The sequence below is a fragment of the Blennius ocellaris genome (genome assembly GCF_963422515.1).
Source record: "Blennius ocellaris genome assembly, chromosome: 9".
NCBI classification, from domain to species: domain Eukaryota; kingdom Metazoa; phylum Chordata; class Actinopteri; order Blenniiformes; family Blenniidae; genus Blennius; species Blennius ocellaris.
Window position 1 is genome coordinate 12,709,785 of NC_137658.1, and position 22,665 is coordinate 12,732,449.

General features: G+C 42.2%; 4 protein-coding genes across 6 annotated transcripts in view; 1 reads left to right on the plus strand and 3 right to left on the minus strand.

The window, feature by feature from the left end:
- Positions 1-231: 231 nt before the first annotated feature.
- Positions 232-7,124, minus strand: gabra6a (gamma-aminobutyric acid type A receptor subunit alpha6a; the record flags this gene model as incomplete). The annotated part of the gene is made up of 10 exons (XM_080501750.1): positions 232-253; positions 2,095-2,342; positions 3,972-4,222; positions 4,320-4,472; positions 5,443-5,586; positions 5,686-5,768; positions 6,075-6,295; positions 6,720-6,787; positions 6,881-6,987; positions 7,078-7,124. 10 exons carry the CDS (start codon positions 7,122-7,124, stop codon positions 232-234), a joined length of 1,344 nt encoding a protein of 447 aa, XP_080357876.1.
- A 1,302-nt stretch (positions 7,125-8,426) lies between these two features.
- On the plus strand, positions 8,427-10,976 carry nudcd2 (NudC domain containing 2). Its single transcript, XM_080502519.1, has 4 exons — positions 8,427-8,796; positions 9,383-9,431; positions 9,514-9,665; positions 9,938-10,976. Exons 1-4 carry the CDS (start codon positions 8,608-8,610, stop codon positions 10,019-10,021), a joined length of 474 nt encoding a protein of 157 aa, XP_080358645.1. The 5' UTR covers positions 8,427-8,607; the 3' UTR covers positions 10,022-10,976.
- A 27-nt stretch (positions 10,977-11,003) lies between these two features.
- ccng1 (cyclin G1) lies at positions 11,004-15,098 on the minus strand. Its single transcript, XM_080502518.1, has 6 exons — positions 14,913-15,098; positions 13,300-13,563; positions 12,962-13,215; positions 12,548-12,626; positions 12,247-12,357; positions 11,004-12,146 (listed from the first exon to the last, which is right to left on the minus strand). The coding sequence occupies exons 1-6, from the start codon at positions 14,922-14,924 to the stop codon at positions 11,955-11,957; spliced, it is 912 nt and encodes a 303-aa protein (XP_080358644.1). The 5' UTR covers positions 14,925-15,098; the 3' UTR covers positions 11,004-11,954.
- A 783-nt stretch (positions 15,099-15,881) lies between these two features.
- The window catches only part of septin8b (septin 8b), a gene marked incomplete at its 3' end in the record, with an annotated part of 51,776 nt that continues 44,992 nt past the window's right edge, over positions 15,882-22,665 (minus strand). Inside the window, exons 2-10 of one of the 3 annotated variants that reach the window (XM_080501722.1) lie at positions 22,265-22,379; positions 21,945-22,140; positions 21,199-21,385; positions 20,949-21,110; positions 20,738-20,834; positions 20,416-20,584; positions 19,368-19,500; positions 19,092-19,282; positions 15,882-16,530 (exon numbers count right to left, since the gene is read on the minus strand). In XM_080501722.1, coding sequence (XP_080357848.1) covers positions 16,476-16,530; positions 19,092-19,282; positions 19,368-19,500; positions 20,416-20,584; positions 20,738-20,834; positions 20,949-21,110; positions 21,199-21,385; positions 21,945-22,140; positions 22,265-22,379 — 1,305 coding nt within the window. Of the gene's footprint in view, positions 17,664-19,087; positions 19,283-19,367; positions 19,501-20,415; positions 20,585-20,737; positions 20,835-20,948; positions 21,111-21,198; positions 21,386-21,944; positions 22,141-22,264; positions 22,380-22,665 lie in introns of those variants that run through there. The other 2 variants (XM_080501720.1, XM_080501721.1) reach the window with 2 other exon arrangements.

A 22,665-nucleotide genomic window follows, 5' to 3' on the forward strand; every position in this document is an offset into this window, starting at 1 on the left:
CCAGCTCTTCAGTTAGTGATCAGAACACAAGTGGGCAGTGGTCACAGCCTGTGAAATGAATAGATGTGCAGCAGGAGAATAAATGAGTTTCTGATTCATTTCCTCTGTCAGATGAGAGCAGAGTGAATGCTGAGAGCTTGTTCATGGAGAGAAACAGAGGAGGAGGGTGAGGTGGCGCTGGATGGATGCTGAAGGTCTCTCCGGCTGCACGTGCCCTTTTTGCGGGTGCTCCTAGTTTTGAATATCCATATCCCTGCAAAGAGCGGAATACGGCAGAGTGAGAGATGTGTGGGGAGCGTGCCGAAGCCGTCTCTGTTTCCACATTCAGAGATGCTCTCTCTGCAGCATGCTGCACAGCCCAAAAAGCTGCTACTGTGCTCCTCGCGCCCTCTGTGCCTTCTTGAAAAGTAGCAAGCAAAAGTCTTGGCGATAATATAAAGGGGATAGATGTGATGCAGCTATTCTCATGCTCCCCATCTTGTCTCTCTCATTATTCTGCAGAACGTTATAAACAAAACAACCATAAAAATTCTCTGACAGGAACATGAGAAGCATGATGAGCAGATTTGCACTCCCCAGCGTTACATAACATCTCTCTCTCTCTCTCTCTCTCTCTCTCTCTCTCTCTCTCTCTCTCTCTCTCTCTCTCTCTCTCTCTCTCTCTCTCTGCACTGTATCTCTCTTTTTCTTCTTGGACATGGAGCTTTGTGTTCTATAAGTGGCTCACTTATAAGCGGGAAAGTGAACAGTCACATTTTCATGTGGTTAATGTACAAAGTAAGCTGCAGCTTGTGTGATTCTCTCTTCCAGTGGAGCCCCACGGAGAAACAGTGTTGTCATTAGAAGGACTCGGGCTCTGCCAGCCTCCAGGTAAACCTTATATAAAAGACGACGGCGCGTACTTTATTTCTCAAATTAACTGAGCGCCCAACCCCTTTTCGTATTGTAACTCTGTGATGATGATAAAAGCCACAGTGTTGGCGTCAATGCAGCAACAACGCCACCTAACATCATTCTCCTCTCTCTTTTTTTAATTTTTATTTTTTTTTCGCCTACAACTCCCGGGGCTGTTTCAGCATCAGAAATTATTGATGTCTTTACTGCCTAGATAAAAGTCTTTGACAAAAACTGTGGGCTGTTATTGCTCCATTGAAGCTATCGTAAGAGCAGAGTGAGAAAGGAGATACAGAGTATGTACAAATATGAATCCTGCATCTTTTTTTTTCTTCTTCTAATTCTCATCTCATTATTGAACTAGAGAACACCCTTCTATACTTTTACCGCTTTTTTTTTTTTTTTTGAGGTGCACTTCATCTGAAATCTCTCCAGATCCGCTTGCTTGAGGCACATGACTGAAAAGGTCAAACATAAAACTGATTTAAGACTAAATCTTTTCAGGTTTAAGAGGAAAAATATATTATTGGCTCAGATGTTTGTTTAGTTTTTTTGCTGAAATTTTGATAGTATCATCAAATGGGACACATTTACTGAAGCAGTCCGTCTTTGGTTGACCCGGTAATCTATTTATCTCTGTTCTGTTGTGTTGTCAGGCTGCATGGTAGTTTAGTTGTTACTTCTCTTGCCTCATATGTGGACTCTCCACAATTGGAGGTGAATTGGTGACTCTAAATTGCCCATGTTATTATTTATCCAAGTTGCATTGATGGAAGAACTGAGTTGACTCTTCTTGATTTTAAGGGTCCGCAAATCAAAATAGTTGAACAACACTGTGTTATCTCCATAATATGTTGTTATTGACTATTTACAAGGTACGGCTGCTAATATCTATATTCTCATTTAATTTGATGATTGTACCAAAACAACACAGCTAGCCCATTGCCTTTACAATCTGACTTTCCTCTCATCTTGTGCTTTGCCCCAAATAAGTCTCAGATTAATACAGGTGTTTTATGGACAACTAAACAACTTATACTTGAATTTATCTGACATTTTGTTTGGTTCTTTTTGTTTTTTTAGATTTGGTGGGAATTAAAATAACCTGCAATGCTGCCATGTTTCCCTTAATTATCTGTGTATTCAGAGAAATACCAGATTGGTGGAGGTAATTGTAACAAGATAACTCAAAGTGCATACCTGGATTTCTCCATAGTGTCTTTGGCCAGGTACATGTACCAGTAGACAAAGTTGAAGAGGGCGAAGGACAGTGGGAAAAGGATTCGAGCATACTTGTCTATGGGACTGGTGCCGGCTAGCTGTGGGATTTGAGGAAATGCTGATCCCTGCTGAAGGAAAATGGGCAGCGGGGGAGTGTCGTCCGGTTCACTACGAGACACCGAGTGATTTCTCTTCTTCAGGCCTTCCCGAGGGTTGCTGTCTGACTGCTGAGAGCCGGATTGAGGGGAAAGGGGGAGAAGTTGGGTTAGTATGGTCATTTAAGAAAAGAAAAGCCCCCCCCCCCCCCCCCTCCATGCAACTTCATATATGATTATTTCAACAGGCCTGTGCCACATGTGAAATGCTGGAAGCAATATCTGGTCCCACAGGAGATCTCCCTCTCTCTCAATGGTTTGCCAACATCTCTATAGAGCACAGCAGGTAGTTTGCTGGATGCCTATAGGATGGTTAGGAGATTATACAGGGAGGAGTGCTGGAGTTGTTCTCTGTTCTCACACTGAAGCTATTTTTAAAGCATCCAACCATGAGCTCAACACGTGAGACGGATCCCAGGAGGACGCTGTGGTGGCTTACTGTATTAGCATAAAGCATATAGCTCGAGATGAGAGAACTACAACAGCACACATTACTATTTAATGTGCGCTGTGCTCTGAATGAAGAGAATGAGGGAGGCAGAGGGACTACTTGGAAATGCATGGAAAAACCCCTGTCTGTGGCATGATTTGTTATTTTCTACATCTGAAGCTGCAGGCATCTGTTCAGCCTTAACATCACTGCATCAAACTGCCTGCAACACTTTGGAGGCTCTGCGGCTGCATTCATCGATATCAGCTCAATAACACATCTGAAGAGTTAGATGACTGGTGCTGTTGAGCGGGTGTTTTTTTATTCAGGAAATTCAAGCCGTACATATCCTATTACTTCACACTGAACACTGAGTTTAAGTTGTGTGTGGTTCAAAGGTTGGTTTATATTCAAGAATGCTGCGTCAGGTTGTTTTTTGGGGGTTTTTTTAGTCGCTGACTTCAGAAACTTCCTATATCTGTGGACAGTCGGTGCTCAAGCATTTTTTAGCAGCAAACCCTGAGTGTGTAAATCAGCAAAATATGCTAAATGAACAGTAAGATTACTTAAGTTAGTCTGGATGCTGGATTTGGAGAAAGCCCAACTGCACACAGGGAGAACATGCAAACGTCACAGAGAAAGGCCCTGGACGAAAAGCAGACTTTAATAAGACTTCTAACCACTACATTACTGTGGAGCATGACCTCAACAATAACTACAGTGATCAATATATTCAGCTACAAATACATACAGCACAAAACCTAAAAAAACCCAAAACAATACATGTTCAATTTAAAACAACTTGCTTTATCATATATTTATCATATATTTAGAAAGAAACTATTGTGCAGTGTTTAGCATTACTGCCTCAAAACTGCTGGTAGATGGAGGCTTTCTATGATGAGTTTGCTTGATGGGTCAACTTGCGACCATAAACTGTCTTTATTCATACATGTAAGACCTTTGACCCTACTTATTTTTGATGAACTGGACATTACAGTGAAGTAGTTCCCTCTATATCATAACACATCATTATTGAGTACTTATCCTGTAATGTCTTGATTGTGATTTAGAATATAAATTCTCTCAAAATATTTTCAGAATCATTTATTTGAACGTATTTAAAATCCAATGTCACTAAACAAACTTAAACCAGAAAAAGTGTTATTCGCCACTGTTCAATGATTTTACACTGGTTATTGTTGAGATAATGTGCACCCACAAAAAAAAAAAAAAAGTCACATTGGCATTAATCTGTCATGATTTCTTACTGAAACTGTGTCTTCATCGTCACTGCCTGTGGCCAACACCTCCAGCTTGTCCTGTCTGGCTTTCTGCTTCTTCAGGCGGTGGGCTTGCAAGGTGGCCAAGTAATTCACCGCCGCAAATTCAACGAGAGCCGACGCCACGAAGGCGAAACACACTGCGATGAACCAGTCCATGGCGGTGGCGTAGGCTACTTTGGGTAGAGACTGCCGGGCGCTAATGCTTAGGGTGGTCATGGTCAGCACTGTGGTGATGCCTGAGGGAGAGCCAAGTGTTCATGACTCACACATGGAGATGGAGATATAATCAGACTGATTAATGCACATTAATGTGGCTGGGAAGAGGGAGCATACCAGCAACTGTGCGAGCAGGAACAGACTCCTTGTTAATCCAAAATGAGACTTGTGACAGCACGACCACCATTATAAGAGGGATGTAGGTCTGGATGAGGTAGTAGCCCAGCTTCCTCTGGAGGTAGAAATGGACCACCTGCACAGAGTAGTGACCTGCAAGATAAACAGCACGTGTGAAGCAGCCCTGAGGGACAGAGCAGGGTAAACGCAGAACGGATGCCCTTGTGTGCCCTTGACATAGAGGAGCTGCTGATGGAAACGCACAGATATATTGATGTATTTTGTACTCGAGTAGCCTGCTAACTGTGGGATAGCCAGTGAGAGTCAAGAGGAGAAAAGAGAGGAGGGAGGAGAGCGGGACAAAAAAGAAAAAAGAAAAAAAAAAGGAGGAGGGAAGGAGGAGTGAGCACAGCAGACATTTGAAATTGGGATAAAATCAACATGGAGCGAGTGAGGCGGGGGCTGGAGGAGAGCATGCGGTGCCACTATGCGTAACACTGCCCTGCTCTGTCTAAACACATGCATGCAGACGTTCACGGACCAACAACGACACACACACACACACACACACACACACACACACACACACACACACACACACACACACACACACACACACACACACACACACACACACACACACACACACACACACACACACACACACACACACACACACACGCACACTGATGTCCCCACTCTCGCTCTGTGTTTCCTAAATGCGCTTCATCTCCACGGTTTGGAGCCTGCCTCATCCTTTCCTCTCTATTCCAGGAATGTGTTGGCTTCACAGCAGGGAAGCACTTCTCTCTCTTCTGAAAGTGAAAATGTGCACACAGTGCGTGTCTGTGCAGCCACTGGGCTTTAAACAGTGTGGTTCTTTTTTAAGGCACACCGCACATATTAGACCTGACCACTTAAGCATCTTAGAAGGCTGCACGGGGAAGTCTCCGCATTCATTCCAGCCTAGCGACGAGTCAGATCAAACTCGTTTGACCTCTTTCTATTTGTGGACCCATCAGCTGGTGAGGATTTTTTTTTTTTTTTTTTTAATTAAACTTCTAAGCGTGAACTTAACAGCATTATGACATCCTAATAAAGAAAGTAGGGATATTGTAGTTACCTGTGTTTGCTTTGAAGATCTGACTGGACAAAGTCTGCCCCACAAGATCGTACTGCAGCAGACTCATTGACTCTTTGGGACAATCGACAGAAGCGATTGGTCCCTTCCTCCAGGTGAACACAATTTCGCTGCTGGTGTATGCATCTAAAATGGAAATGAATCGAGAATAACACTTAGAGGTTGATTACAGTTTTTAAATGTGCACATTAGTATTCTGTTTTTGAATGACTCTGCCATACTCACAGCTTCCAAACCTGAGAGGACAAGCGTGACCATCCATGGGGAAATCCATCAGACTCATTGGACACTCTGCGCTGATCGTCAGTCTAACATCAAGAGGAGTCACAGTCACAGAAATGCATTTCAATCACCAGGCCAAGAACAAAAAAAAAAAAAACCAAACAAAGCAGCTGCCCACAAAAAAACAACACTTTTACTCTCTGAGGCAGGGTTGTAAAACACATGGTGTAAAACTGCACCAACAAAACTGAAATAAATGGGAACTGGGGGAACTTTGGAGTTGTTGGTATTCAAGGATTATGAAGAAACTCGTGTCAGTTTACTGGCCAGACCAGGCGAGATCAAATGTGGCTCTATGTGACCCTTTAAACTGAAAAAAGCTTGAAGATCACCTCATGGTGTAGAGAACGGTCCCATTCTGCATAATCCTGAAGAGCTTGTTGGGTGTGGTCATGTTATGGGAAATTGACTTCTTGGAGTTCCTGAAGAAAGTGTCCGGCGTCCAGATCTTGTCTACCATGCGGTTATTGAGCCGCAGGATTTCCGTGGGTCCCTCAAACTTCAGCCGCTCATCAACCCACATCTGACGGAAGAACATGTCCATGGTGTACTCCTGACGCAAGAACATGAGATCAGTGATATAACTGGGTGCAAAAACAATTGCTCTGTATAGCTTACAATCTCAAATGCTCTCTTTAATTTTAAATCTCTGTCCTCTCCAAGCACTTCATTCCTGAGCTTGCATAACGCTGGAGAAGGCAGTTCAGCAGACACTGAAAGGTGAGGAGAGCTGATGAGGCAATGATGGATGCCACTCATCCTCGATAACCATTAATCAATCTATTCAGCCATTCCCGCTGCCTGACATGTTGTCATATTGATTTAGAGGCCATCAATAATGGAGTTATAAGGCTGGTCAAACAGATTAAAGCTCATTAGATGGTCTCATGGCAGATTGCCCATAAGGCTGGTCACTGAAGCACTAATATCTCCCGCAGTCAGCTCTTGTACATCTCCTCTGAGGAGCAGTGTCTTACCATCTCAACATCTGAAACCGGTCCAAAGCTGGTGACGAAGATGTCTGTTTTCACCTCTGTAACGCCACCTGCAACAGTTAATCACACCTGTAGCATGCATCCTGCAGCCGAGAAATGGAGTAGCCCATTAAGCATTGATTTGGAATGAGGATTTGGTTTACCTCCAGAACCAGGTCGTAGTCTGTTGTCATAACCATCAAGGAGTCGATCTAAAATACGTGTAATGTTGTCCGAGAATACTTTTTCATTTCCCCACACGTTTGCTAGACTGCACGGGGGGGGGGGGGGCAAGAAAAAAACAACAACCCATAAACTCACTTTACTCAGATTCAAATTTAGGTGAAGAGAGAGGACCTACCTTATCCAGACGACTAAAGTGACAAGATGTAATGAGTGGTTAGCCATCTCAGACAAAAGAAATTGTTATGTCAACTTCTCCAACACATGAAAAGCAGAGGAAGAGTCCTTTTTATGAGGCGCTGAAGTGACTGGTAGCAATGTGTGAGGATACAGGAAGCGCTGAAGCAGGAGCGGTAATCTAATTAACAGATTAGCAAAGCCACTCCATTTTTAGACAAACTTCTTCACTGCTAAATTACCCTGAAACAGACAACTTCCAAAACGCGATGCAGCAATTTTACAGAATTTTAGAGCCTTTAGCAGATAAAATTGAACATTTTTATTCAGTCAAGTTATAATAAATCATCAGTTTTATTTGTTTACAGTATATGGGTCATTTGATTTGTGTCAGGTTTTCTGTTGTTCATTTAGATTGATCAGGAATCCTCATGGTTACAGAAAGGCATGCTGTAGTTGGTGATTACATCTTGTAAATAAGATATCAATGCATATTCGTGTAAATGTAATGAAGTGCTAATAGAGAGAAAAGCTTTATCAATGCTTCAGGTGTTGATAAACTTTGGAAATGACATACATGTACAGGCTTGGTCAGCATTTCAGATTAACAATTCAAATGTGTATTTCAAACTTTAGTTCATACTGATTTAGTAAAGCATCTATCATGTATAGGTTTACAACTTACAATATGACAAATATCACAACAGAAAAGAGAGACAAAATACATCTCTGTATGACTCCCTCATTTGAATTATGTGTGTAAGACAAAAAAGGCATTTTAAACAAGTTTAAATCTGATGAAACAAATTATAATTGTCAGCTTGTATCCATGAAGCTATTTCTTTATTGAATGTGAAGATACACTAAAACATTAAACAATGATCTGTGGGATAAAAGAAAATAATTATGGGTCAGAACTGTTTATAAATCTAATTATCAAAACATTAACTACACTCTCATACAAAATGTCCTTTGATATGTATTTTGTGAAAATTGGAATAATAAAATTAATTTGAATGATATGTAAAATGTTTTTTTCCTGATGAAATTACTGGAATACTAACATCATGCTTTTGGTAGATCTGTTTAAATGTTGATAAAGGCGTACATTTGAAAGTGAAATTAAAGCATAATTTCAAATTCTCATTGCTATTCCTAACCTTTTTTCGCCTTGTACTCTCTTCAGCTCTGCCACTTTACCTCAGACCATAAGACAGAACGGAGGGGTGGCGCAATATCCACTTGTAGTTACTAGTGTCAGACAGCGGGGGGCGCTGAAGCTGTTCGTCTCTTCACACACGGGACGGAGGCAATATAGCGAAGAAGAAAAAGCTACAGGGAGCGAGAGAACCAAAACATCATGCTAGAAATTAAAACCCTCTAAATAGTGAAACGCGTCCATGTAAATCTGCTCAATTTGACTCGTTTGAAGTTATCAGCGTGGGTATAGCTGACCAGGTGACCCGGAAACCGGGACTGAGAGCAACTTGGGCGTCATCTCGTCAGTTAGCCGCCGATAAGGAGCCGCAGCATGTCGGTGCACTTCGACGAGAAGAGCGGTGTCGTCCCCTGCAAGACCCCCTGGGGCTGCTGGTCCCAGACCATGGAGGAGGTCTTCATCGAAGTCGACGTGCCTCAGGGGACCTCCGCCAAAGAGGTCAAGTGCCGGATAGGGAGCAGAGACGTCGAGCTGCACGTCAAAGGGAAAGAAATATTCAAGGTAGGACGGTGTAGTGAGACTTAACTGTTACATGAGCCAGTAAGAATAAGTCTAGATCGCTTGTGTTTACACTGCTTTTACCTCTTAACATGTCAAAGCCTAAACTTTTCGGTAATAGCCGAGGACACGGTTGTAGCGAGAAGGGTGTGTGGAAACTGGGAATTCCCGAGTTGTATCAGTCTTAAATCAGGTGTGATAATGGTGACGTCTCAAAGTTTCGAGGGCTTTCACTTTGGAAATCAAAAGTCACCTGATCTGCGGTGGGTGACATCGCAGGGGGTCTCGTCTCTAAATCAGGTAGAATGACTGTGGAAACTACTTCCAAGTTATATCAGCGAGCAATGACTCCTCCTCCCGGCAGTTATAATATCGATCTATGGCTTAAATCCATGTTTTTGAATTATTGGCGGGGGAACTGAGAAAGTCTACATACCCTCAGGTACAACATGTTATGTATTCTTACCCTACAAACCTAGATATTACTTATGGAAGAAACAGGATTTGAGCATCTTCTTTATGTTTCTCAACCAAAGGATTGTTGTTATAATTTTTTTTAATGTCTGCAATCTTTCTTGCATTTTGTTAGGGAAGGTTATTCGGTGCGACGGTGTCAGACGAGGCCACCTGGACACTTGGTAAGTTGAAATATTCACAAAATTCTCTCACGTTTTGTTGGATAACAGTCGGGACTTCATGTCGGGTTGATCATCTCTTCAGAAGATAAATGTCTCATCCGCATCATTCTGATGAAAACAAACCGAGAGGCAGGGAACTGCTGGTCGTCCCTGCTGGAGGGGGAGTACTTAGCCAACGCCTGGGTCCAGGACCAGATGCAGAGGAAGCTCACTCTGGAGCGGTTTCAGCGAGAGGTGGGTGAACCGAAGCCAGGACTGCGTTACAGGTTGATCAGCTGCCACTGCACTTGTTTCCTCCAGACATGCCACTTCACTGTAAATGTAGGTCCGTTAAAAGATGCCGTTGAGCAAACATTTAGTCAAGATTAGGAAAGTCAAGTAATTTGGCTTCGGTAATAGTTTTAAAATACCAACATTTCAGTTGCGTCGAACTATAACAATTATTGAAATCATTTTCAAACATAAACAGCTGTTCCATGTTTTGTCAATCACTATGTTTTTGCCAGAATCCTGGATTTGACTTCAGTGGTGCCGAGATCTCTGGGAATTTTGCAGGCGGTGGTCCGGACTTTTCCAGTTTGCAAAAGTGAGACTCTTGGCAAGATGTAAACCTGGTGCAGTACACCTTGGAGATATCGTATCGGCTTATCGTCCACGAAGTGCAAAGCTACAGGATTGACAAAGACTGTCCGTGAGGAAATTGAAGAATTGGCTGATCTGTAAGGATTAAAGAAGACACGACACAAGGAGCTCTTTGTTCTGGATCGTGTTGACTTGCCAAGGAAAGGACAGATTTGTTGGGTTTTTTTTTTTTTTTAGTCACAGGATGATATGAACTATTGTCTGGTTATACAGTGGCTTCCAAAAGTCTTCATAACCTTTGAACTTTTCCAAATTTTGCCACATTACAATATTTGATTGGGATTTTATGTGGTTAGACCAACACGATGTGCTACATCTAACTGAAGTGTGCCATGCCCAGAAATTAAATCCAGTGCAACCAAGTGCTTCTAGAAGTTTCCTAGTTAGTGGATTCCACCTGTACTGTCTGGATGAATCTGCTGCTGTGTGAACGCCTCAGTTCAACCTGTTGGATCGCAAAAGACGCTCCAGAAGGACAATAACCATAAACATACACACAGTCAGAGCGACAATGGAGTGGTTTTAACATTAAATTTCTCTCTGGGATTAATAAAGTACTTCCATTCTATTTAGATCAAAGTATTTTCATGTGTAGAGAAGTCAAAGTCCAGACCGTTAAAAGTGGAAAGTCTCTGGTGTGACTTAAAAATTACTGTTCAGATGGTCTCCCTGGGGAAAAGAATTTAGATGCACAAAGCTGGTAGACGTACCCTAAACGTAAGGTGGCTCTACAAAGTAGTCATGGGGCAAGAATGCTCTTACACACCAAATGTGATTTACCAAAAAATTATATATATACATAATTTTCAGTATATCGTCTATGCCAATCTCAAAATGGATCTACATTTGTTGTCGTAATGTGAGAAAATGTACAAAATTTCAGTGTGTATGGATTCTTTAAATGTGTAATGACAAAATGCTGCACAGCAATGGCTTTTCAATAAAGGTTTATTGAAAGGTACAAGCGCATGAGTTAATCAGATGGTGTGTTTGATTGGCCATTTGCAATCTGAGAACACGTTTTCATCACTAAAGAGACACAAAAACAGGGAAATCGGCAAACCCCCAACCCTTATTTCCACTGCAATGACAAACTTCTTCAGTGTTTCTCAGCAGAAATGAAATCAGCACTTGTGCTTCACTCTGTGTCCACAAATCAAGAAAACAACTCATCTGTAACCGCAGTCTACATTCAGGCTTTAACGACGGGATCGCCACTAGCCTCACCTCAGTGGTGCAAACCACAGTTTCCTCGCCACGTCCACAAAAAAAAAAAAAAATTCAAAATAAAAAAATCATCACCTTGGGTAGGAGTGTGCATTCAGGACAGTTTAGCAACCTAGGGTGAGAGTTAAGGATTTTGGGCCTAATTTCTTGGTTCCATTTTTGCTGTTCACAAAATCCTTCTCCCTCCTCTTCCACATGGTGGACTGAGGACCTAGGTGGTTCTATACTTGTTAGCTTTAAACCAGCAACCCGTTCCAGGAAATACCAAACACCTTGGCACGGATTTAAAGGAGAACAACACTGTACACCTGGGCAAGCAACTCAACCAAGAAAGTAAAACTTGGCAAGATGGCAGCAGGGGGGGCAAACTTTCCCACAAAGTATTAGCCCTCGTCTACAAGACAGATAATAAAGATGCAGTGCACTTGAACGATGTATGATGACAAAACAATTTAGGGAAGTCGAGTTTCGGCTTTTCCTTAAAGAAATCCATCATCACAGATGGACATCTGTAAGGAAAACGTGTACGTGTGCGACAGCGATGCGAGCGAATCACCCGAAAGTTACACCCCGCCGGAAAGCAAAAGGCGCAACGTCGGGGACAGGTGTTCCGTTTCGCCACATTCGACGTCGCACACTTTCTACGCGCGGGCTTTAATTCGCCGACTCGGGTATGGTGGGAAGGTGAGCGATCTTGTAGTAGCTGTGCTTCAGCTGACGAGCCGTCCTTCCCGAAATGACCCAGCGGAGCCTCTGGCTGTTCGGCTTGGAGCACTTGGTGGTGGCGTACTCGTGCAGGCATTTCCCGACCAACTCGCGCACGCAGACCAGGTCGCCGTCTTTGATCTGCGGAGTGTTGACACGGTTAAAGCCACACGTCCCACTCGGCCCCACCGTTTCATTTTCATCAGCGATATCGGCAGATGCATTGGCATCAACGACTCACGTTAAGCTGCTGCTGCAGGAGTTTCAGGACCTCGGATATTTTGTCCACGTGCTCCGGGTCATGTTGTTCCTGGGCCTCGAAACACAGGAGTGCCATGGCGAGCAAAGATGGCTGTGGGCAAAACCAGAAAATCAAACTGTGCAAAGTATTAAGAATACACAATTCCTCAACTTCACGCCTGGACTGATTTACTATTTCAATAAGATCACAAGGAGTGAAAACAGCAGTACGACTATATGAATTCTTTTTATAGGTTTCCTGCTAGAAACGGTCTATTATTTAAAATATCAGAGAGCACTACCTTTATTTTGGAGAAGACAAATGAGCAGTGACAGGCTTTCAGCTGTGCCTCCAGTCTCTCAAGGCTCAGAATCTTCTTGCTGTAAAGAGAAAAGCTTTTAGTGTCAACATTACAAGTGTATACAGAGGCTGAGCTCACGAGACACGACATTCATGTCCTTCAATCAGCTTAGTGACAAAAATCTAACAAAAGGACTTTTTTAAACGAAGGCTCAAGATAATTATTATCATAGTGTTGGCTATGTGTTTGTATTCCCTACATAACTTCAAATAGGTCCGTGCCTGTTGGCTAAAAATATTTTTGGCTAGTGTTATCTTTCGTGCCAAATATGAGAAGACACATTTTAGTAGCGCAAACGTAATCTTGTTGAGTCATGGTTCAGCCCTGCAGGTTGATGTGACCGTCTGTCCGTACCTCTCAGCGTCGAGCTGCTCCTGGACGTGGCGGTGAAAGAGGCGGAGGAAGCGGAGGGCTGTGGGGGCCTTCACCTTCCAGTAGAGCTTCTCCATGATGATCTTCTCCATCCTCATCATGTCAGACACGGTGAAGCGGTTCTGACTGATGCGGATCAGGTCGTTGGCCAAAGGCACGTTCCTCTCCTCTTCAGAGGACTTGATGGCAATGTAGAAGCAGCACAGGCCCACGCAGGACAGGTGCTTTGGCTGAATCTGGAGGAGACGGTGGATTAGCGCACCGCTTGGGAGTGATTTTGAACATTTGAACAATTGACAGGCGCTCCCGCGTTCGCAAACCTTCATTGTAGAGAGGAATCGATCCAGCAAGCTTATGGCGAGTGAGAAGGTCTCGGAGCTGAAACCAAAGAACCTGGTCAGAGACAGCAGGTCCTTCACCTCCAGCTCTCTCAGCCTGGCGGTCATCCTCAGGCCGTTGTCCTGGGCGCTCTCAATGAGCCTCAAACCGCCCAGCTTCGGTTGATATCGGCCTTCCACATCCGTCATGGCCTTGAGCTGAACGGCAAAGGGCTGTGGTGCAGGCCCTGTGACTGCATCAATCATCTGTGCACACAGAAAAGCAGATTTAAATGAGACCATCTACGATCCAAACAATGCTCAATTCCTGACCCACATGTTTGTTTATATGCATGTCTCTTAAAAAAAATACTAAACGCAAAGTAGCTGGTGTCAGAGCAGGAAAATGCAACTTATCTACAGCCATCTGTGACTGACTGGAGCACAGAAGTTAACCTCTGAACCCTTTTGTCATTTTGAGGCTGTTTCGTTTCTGGCTCATGTGCAAAACAAATGAAAGAAAAGTCTCTGTCAACTACTTTCAGTGTTGGACTGTATAAAATCACTCATACACATATTGTGACGTATAAAAGTCTTCACATGAAGCAGTATGGACAACATGTGAGGTTGTCAAATTTCAAACAAAAATGCCCGGGTGGATCAAAATATAGGAAACTATAAACATGGCCTAATCAAGTGACTTGCTTCAACTCTGTGACCAGAAAAATTTGAAATAATTTTGGTATGAAAAACTACACAACATCTCAGGTTTTTGTCGAACATTAATGTGTTTTGATTGAGAAACTGTTTCTGAATATCCGTGACAACAACTTTAAATATAAATATTATACTCACCGGTAACTAAAACAAGTTTGTCACAAGGTAATAGTAGTTTACGAATGGAGACAGAGCAGTTTAAGTGTAGAGGATTGCTCAGTGGTATTTGGGGAGCTTCCAAATGTGCAAGTTATCCAATAACAAGCCTTCCCTAAGCAGCTGTCACTGAACTGGACCCAACTGGACTCGACGGGAGAGAGCCAATACATGACAAGGACATGTTCAACAAAGTTTCTCAGTGAATATTCAAGTTATGTGGCCACATCTGGGTCAGTGTAGGTATTTCAATGTGTGGTTACCGAAGGTTGTTGGTCACTTAACCGTGTGTGTGTGTGTGTTAGCGTGTGTAATCCATTAACGCCGAGCTGTAGTGTGGAGGCCTCGGCGGGACTATGTCAGGACATGTCCCTGCCATTGACGCAAACCAGCCCACGGCTAATCACAGGCTGGGGACAACAATACACCCAGACAAGATAACACACTCCATACTGGCGAACTGGGTTATAAACTACACGTTAGAGAGCTACAGTCTGTTCGTGATGTGACATAATCGCCGTTATCATTTATATAAACTAATACATCTCGCGACGTGACTGTTAGCTCACGCTGCTAACGCTAGCTCAAATCAAATCATCAGACTGGTGGCGTGTTAAAGTGTTTCTTGTGAATAACTCAGACACAGGCATAGCTATTTATGAAGTTTGGATCACATAACGCCATCAGTTAATACAGATTTATGAGTTTTAATTCACACGATAGAGAAAGCGGTGTTAACTTACCTTGGGTATCATCGTCGTCTTGAATGTTCTCAAAAATACAAGTGGTGAGGGAAAACCTCAGCTGGCTTTAAGTAACCGAGTTAAAAGAGGCTTAAAACAAAAAAGTATAAGTATGAACTTTCACTTAAGAAAGTTTTAAGCATAGGTTTGTTGCTGCCTATGCACACCCCCTACCCTTGGCGTAAGGCGACGGGGAAAAGGACTGTGACGGTATTAAAGCAGGCATAAAACCATGCCCATGCCCAAACATGGTCATCTCTCATTGGCCCGCACACGATGACGCTTTCGGATCCACTTTTCAATTGGATCCAATTCGAAACTGGACACAAGTCCCGCCTCTGTCATGCTGCACGACCAATCAACAAAGGAGAAGGCGGGACATGGCAGGAAACTGTGAAGATAGTGTGCGTTAACTGTGTCAAGACGATAAATTATAAATCACTAAATTATTAGTGATTATTGATCAACCGTGATGAAATACATACATTTACTATCAAGTGGCACAGTCATTTGCCTTCCTACATCGTCGTTCCGTAAAAACGATCAGTAATAAATAATAGGAACAAATAACCGTAAAATCAGGATTTATTTATGGGAATTTATTTAGGCAAATTAAGAAGTCATGGTAAGATTCGTACGTGAGAAATGTGTTACCAAGATATCACACTGGACGTTCGTCCCCGTCGAATTTAGACTGAAGCACACAGCCACGTTTCTGGAACAATCTAGAAGGAACTCACGACAGCTACAGTCAGACCAGTTTACTGTTGAATACTCTGTCCATTTCCTTCCCAAAACTAGATTCACGAAGACAAAAATGCACATTTTCAATAAAGTCTTTATTCCATTAGGATTTACAAATCTGCAAGGGTCCACACAGATCTACTGACATTAGGAGAACTAACCTTTAATTTACATACATCCCGGATATTTCCATGTAAGAGAATATATAGACTTTGCAGTGTAAACTCTGAAATGCCTTTATCTAAATCTTACAGACACATGTATGTATGTATGACAAGACACAATATATGATTAAATATATTATTTGTACTATGGTTGATTTAAAGTGCTTCTAAATCATAATATGATTCACTTAACAATCTTTAACAGCATATAATAGATTACTCTTTATCTCACAGTGTGAACTGACATCAGTCTGATACTACAGGCAAAACATGGCAAACAGAGGATTTTGGCAAAGGATATCTTTAAATACTTGAAAGATGACATTTAGGAGTCATGCAGAGACCATGCTACAGAGTGCTGCTGAGGGACATCAATCGAGGAAATTCCTTGTCAATTTTGGGAGAACAATAAACAGAAACATTTCTCAAGGGCAATTTTTGTGGATCCATAAATAATGTATTCAGCCTTTTACCTGTTTCTCTGAGGAAGGTGTGGGTCCAGACCCCTCTTCCTCACCCACATTTCCACCTAGATGTGGAAGATTGAGGTGCCTCACTTCCAGGGGTGCTTCATTTTTATAAATCTTTATCAAACAATGTAAAAATAATACACTTGATTGTTAGTCTGTCATCGTTTGATGTGGTAGAAAGTCTTCTAATTCAAATTCCTTCCTGAGGTTAAGGAGCACGCAGATGGAAGACTAAAGAAGCTATGAAAAGGAAAGAAAAACCAGGCCATTCATTAGTCCGACCATCATTACATAAACCTCAGCAACACATGACATGCAAAAATTTAGTACAGATTTTAGTGAATTTTTAAAATGTTACCATCTCTGACTGAAGACTCAAGCAAAATTAGATGCTAAATTGTTAATGGATAAAAAGCATCACGTTAGTGGGTATGAATGAATCGTTTAAAAAAAAAAAAAAAAGGCGGATGTAATGGATGACCGGGGTGCTGAGGTTGTTGAAAGGTGAATGGGTTCACACTACAGATGAGCTGATCCTCTATTTCTTTTTTCAACTTTGTACTTATTTTGAATTTAAATAATGCTAAATACTTACTTATCAGACCTACTGAAGAAATACTCAGTTATGTTCTTTATAAGGTTGCATAAAATAGTGTTCAGACAAAATTTCTTTTAAATGTCAACGATCAAAAGTCCAATCTTTTTATGTACATTGAACAAACATTTAGCACGTTCTTTCATATGCAAACGGTTATTTCACATTAATAGATAACGTCTGATCACATTCAGTGCAGAGCTCGCCTCCTTTTCCTACTAAAGCCACGCTTCCACCGCACTTTCTGTGCCGGGATGTCGCGGGGTGGAACAGGTTGTGGGTGGCACGGAAAGAATGCTACGATTTTCCTCCACCCCTCCATTGAGGTACCTAGCACCGTGGAATGGTTCTGTTAGGAGGGGCGACAATGTGCCTCCCACTTTGCCCCGCTCCGGCACGTACTGCGCGGTGGAACCGCGGCTTAAGTTGTGTTAATGTCTCGCAGAGAAGCAGAGACTCATATACACGGCTGGAGATGAACACGCATTCATGGCAAGAACATAAAAAAACAAAAGCTACACGTTATGAAAACAAGCCCTGGATTTGTTATCATGTGTCGAGCATAGTCAGCATTAGGGACAAATCAAACACACTGAGCAAAGCTACCTTTGTGATCCCAAAGTACACAGAGGCTTGTAGCCTTCACAGTAATCAGGCTCACATAGTCAGTCCACACATACAGTGTCAGTAAGTAACGTCAGACATGACAGTCTCTTTTCCCCCCATGCTGACGACGCACACATTCCTGGTGTCCCTGGACGTTTGATCCACTAATCAACTGAAAGGGGAAAAGAAATAAGACAAAATATGGCAAAGGAAAAAATGAAGGGAAGTATGACAGAAATGAAACATGACAACTGACAAATGACTGTGACAGTGTTGTGACATCAGGAAGTACCTCTTTCCTTTCCATCTATTACATTTTTCTCCCCAATATCTCAAAGTTCCATCAGATTTAGATTCTAAGTTTGGCATTTGTGGCAAAAAAATTAAAACACTTGATCAGATTCAACACACTTTTGTTTGGTGCAAAGAATGAATCCCTCTTACAGTGTTTTAAAAATCCTGTTACAAAGGCAGACGGAACTGATAAATTGATGCAGCCTGATGTTTGAAAGTCAGATCAGAAAGCCGATAAATGCATCATCTTCAAGCTTACAGTTCGGCCAGGTGTGTCAAACTCATTTCATCCAGTCCAAATAACAACTCAAAGACATGACGTCCATGTCTGTGGGTTAGGGTTAGAAGCTGTGTTTTTCAGGTCCCTTGTGGCTCATATGTACAATCAGAATCTTGAAGTTTTTAACGCAACATATCTTGGGAAAACTCATTTGACATTTATGTTACTGATCTTTAGCAGTTCTAGCATTTAAAGGTATTTATTGAGTTCTCTAGAAAATGGTTATACAGAATAGCCAAAAGGATCACCCAAACAAGAAAATACAGAACTCCAGCCTTATGTGGATTTACTGTTTGAATCAATCCTATAACACCTTGCATTATTAGTGAAACTGGATACAAAAATGTGCATTTGTTTTTATCTCTCCAATGACAATGACAGTTGTCCGTATGATGATTTTTAAAGATAATCCCGGCTACAGACTGCATACGTGAGTTTTGAGCGTGCATAAATTGTCCTGACGTCTAATGTTTCCACCTGTAAAAATGATTACAGTTCTATGTGGGATGTCTGAGTATCATCTGTGCCGCATGTGGAGTGAGCATCGGTGAGCCCAGTCATATACAAACAGAAGTGCCCCCCCCCCCCACCACCACCACCACCACCGCCTGAGATGCAGTCTGGCAGGTGAGCCTGCAGAGACATAAGCATCAGGCTGCCTCATGCAAGCTGTAACCCCTCCTACAGTGTCTGGGCACACAGTGTCAGTTTAAATCTGTCCCTGGATCAGTTTCTAGACCAGCGTCGCTTCTGGGAAGACAATACTATCTCATTAATCACATCCTACAGGCTCCACCTTTCAAAATCAACTCCACATAGACTGGTTAAGGTAATACACGTCCATGTCTTGCGAATACGACCTGAATGTGAGATTGAGTGTTTTAACCTTGAAAACCAGGAGAGATTTTCAGTGTTGTTGATTCATTGTGACTTCATTGGCCGTGTTAACAACCGTGAAATATAAAAAGAACTGCTTAGAACAGAAAACATGACGCACGGTAAGTAAATAGACTGAAGCTGACTTACTTCTTCTTGTCCTTGTCCTTTTTGAATGGCTGTTGTGAGCAACCTTGAAGCGCCTGTCCCATCAGAGTCTCAGCAGCAACCTTTCTTCTGTTGAAGGCGTTCATCTCCTCCTCCAGCTCTCGTCTTTTCTCCTCCAGATTTTTCTTCTCTTCCTGGTGCATCCGCTTGAGCTGCTCAAACCTGTCATGAAGCTAGATAAGATGTTAAAAAAATGAAACCGTGAAATATGTAAAACGCCCCCTCAGTCAGGAGTTATTGTAAGATAAGCTATCTTACCTCTTTTTCCTTTTCCTTCAGCTCTGCTTCGGTCTCCTTGACTTTGTTGACAAACATCTGTCTCATTTCCTCTTCTTTGCGCTGCAGCTCCACCAGGAACTCCCTCCGTTTAGCTTCATAGGTCTCTTGAAGGCTGGACATTAGAGAAAAATGATTTATATATACATATATATATATATACACTCACACACACATATATATTATATATATATGTGTGTGTGTGTGTGTGTATATATATAACAATTGCATCCATTCATAATTTACCCATTGGTTTACAAAAAACAGAAAAACAACAATATACTATGTCTCAAATGCAAAAAAGAAAAAAGAAAAAAAAGAGGTATAAAAAGCTGGCTTAACTCAATAATCCTGAATAAAACTGTTAATTAATTTTTTAATGTAAGAGAGGGAGTTGCAAACAGATGAATGCATTCATGAGCTGAGCAAGAAGCTTGGATGGATTGAAACGTATCTGAAATGATCAATCATGTATGCATTTCTTGAATAATGAAATGTAGTCTAAAAATAACTAATACTTTTCCTTGGAATTTCATTTGGTTGTAACGAAGAACAACATTGTCCATGAAAACCGAGAAGCCAAAGACAAGGAATAAGAAGTGAATTTAAAAAATGACAGCAGTTTATGCTTTCTTTCACAATTCGTCTTCATCAGATCATGAAAACCTTTAGTTTTCTCTCCTTAAAAAGACTCAAACACTTCTTTTATCATAGAAAATGTGTTATCCTGAGAAAGTTCCCTTTGAGTCAATGCCCTCTTATTTTTGTTTTTTTCCCCCTTATTTTGGTTGCATGAACTAATCAATTCACATTATTATCATAAATTTGACAACACCAATTATCACTGCCTACTGAATCAAAATGTAATTCTTGCTCCATTAGGGTGACACATGAAACGGCTGTCAAAAGCAAGATAAATAAATTTATCGAGTACAAATTATTCAAATTGTTTGGTATAAAAGCTTTTTACGTTGTTGCAGTGGAAGTAAATTGCCCAACTGCATCACATCACTGCTATCCCTAATTTCACCTGAACGACTGGCTGTCAGGGCCTGTGTCCTTGAAGCCCATCTCCTCCAGCTTGCAGCGGCGGTACAGCTCATAGTGACGAGCGTGTGTTTGCTCCCGGAGATCCTCCATGTTCACACGCAGCAGCATCTCCCTCAGCTTCACAAAATCACAATGGCTCTCATTCTCCACTGGGGGTAAAAAAAACAAAAACAAACCGGCTATTTAGCCTTCACTGGAAATGTTTTAGCAAGTCAGAATATTGATATTAATGGTTTTATTAATAGTTTTGCGGGACTCCAAATAGTTTTTGGAGTCTTGTCAAACCAATTGAGTGGACTCACCCTGCACTGACCCCCAGGGGTACAGTCTTGCTTTCACCATCTTATTTCCCACTTTAACGTCCTCAAGACTTCCAACCACAGCAAAAGGAAGATGAGTCTGTAGCAGAGTGTCAGACATTATTAAAAAAATTACGTACATAAAATTCACATCAGCATCATCATGCCCAGGATTTCTACCACACAATGGGAAGGTTTTGCCCTTTGGACTCACGTTCATGGAGGAGTTGATCTCTGCTATCGCCTCGTCCTCCGTTGGAAACTGATAGATCTGCACGCCGTTGCTGACCAGCTCGCTCATAATCTTGATCTTCAGCTTGTCCAGTTCGCTCCGGGAAACGGTGTCGGCCTTCGCAATAACGGGGATGATGTTCACCTGAGTGGAGAGCCGTGACATGAGCGACAGCCCGGGGGGAGGCGTTCACACCCGGGATGAAATGCACAGAGCGAGCGACTCTCGTCACCTTGCTGTCCAGTTTCTTCATCGTGACGAGGTCGAGGGACTTGAGCGAGTGTCCGGTGGGAGCGATGAAATAGAGGCAGATGTGGATTCTCGTGTCGTGGTAGTTAAACAGGGACCGCTTGATTTTCAGCTCCTCTTCGAGAAAACGCTCAAACTGGGCGTCGATATACTCAAGAATGGGCTTAAAGCTGCGCAAAGGTTTCACAAACAGAAGCATCACTGCAGTATTCACACACGCATGGACATTAAGCTTCACTTAGCTGCCCTCCTGTTGTTTGAGAGACGCGTCAGTATTCTGGGAACAAACTCTGCACGCTGGCAGTTGCGCAGCCAACAATGTCAAGACTTTCATACTTCCTGCTGTTGGAGCTCTGGTGCTGCATTTGTTCTTACCAGCCATTCCCTTATTAAATTTCTTCCCTCGCAGCACACATGCCAGCAGCAGGGCATAGCTAATTCCCAATTCTACAATCACACAGTATGTTGGCTGAACTATGAGAACGAGAGGGAGAGATGGTAAACAGCCAACATTTCTCTTACAATAACGAATGCTTATGTTGTCTTTTGCTTCTTTTCTGTTAATTCAGTCTCTCGACTATTAGGCTGCTTAACGCAACAAAAAAATGACTGAATTATTTCTTTCCAATCATTGAGTATTTATCAAATCCTAATGTCTTATTTGTTGTCTTTTGATTTGGATTTGTTACTTGACATTATCCAATAAGTCCTGAAATCAACAATCTGTACCTTTGTTCTTTGTTGATCTGGTCTCCAAACCCGACAGTGTGCACGATGGTCAGCTTGAGGTTGACGTTGCTCTCCTGCAGATTGTACGTTTGTGGGCGCAGCTGTACTTCGTGCTCGTAGTGGCTGGCCTCCTCATTTTCAAACGTTGTGTTGAATAGAGTGTTCATCAGCGTCGACTTGCCGATCCCCGTCTCACCTGGAAGCAAAGCAAAAGCAAAGCACACAGAAAGACTCGGTGATGCGGTATTGCTGCACAACAATGTGGGCTTTATATCACTGAATGAAGTATGTACTGCGGCGCCCACTGTGCCGGGACGTACCGACACACAGGATGTTGAAGCAGAATCCCTGTGCAACTGATTTGCTGACCAGCTGATCGGGAAGGCTGTCGAACCCCACATGGCCACCGAGCTCCATGTTTCGCTTTTCTTCGTTCTGAAGTAGTGTTTAATAACAAACATCATTCACAATCCAATCATGTGTCTATTGTAGCATTTATAACAACAATAATAACAAAAAATCAATAATATTGCAACATTAGAAACATCATACTGCATTACTCATAATGAGGTCACCTCTCATTCTCTCCGTCTTCCAGTTAACAGACTGAAGAGTCTGATCTATAAAAAGGCCTGTGATGCTCCAAACTGTATTCCTCCACTCAAGACAATTATTTGAATTATGCAGCATTGATCTCACGCTGAGTGTTTTAAGTCATTAA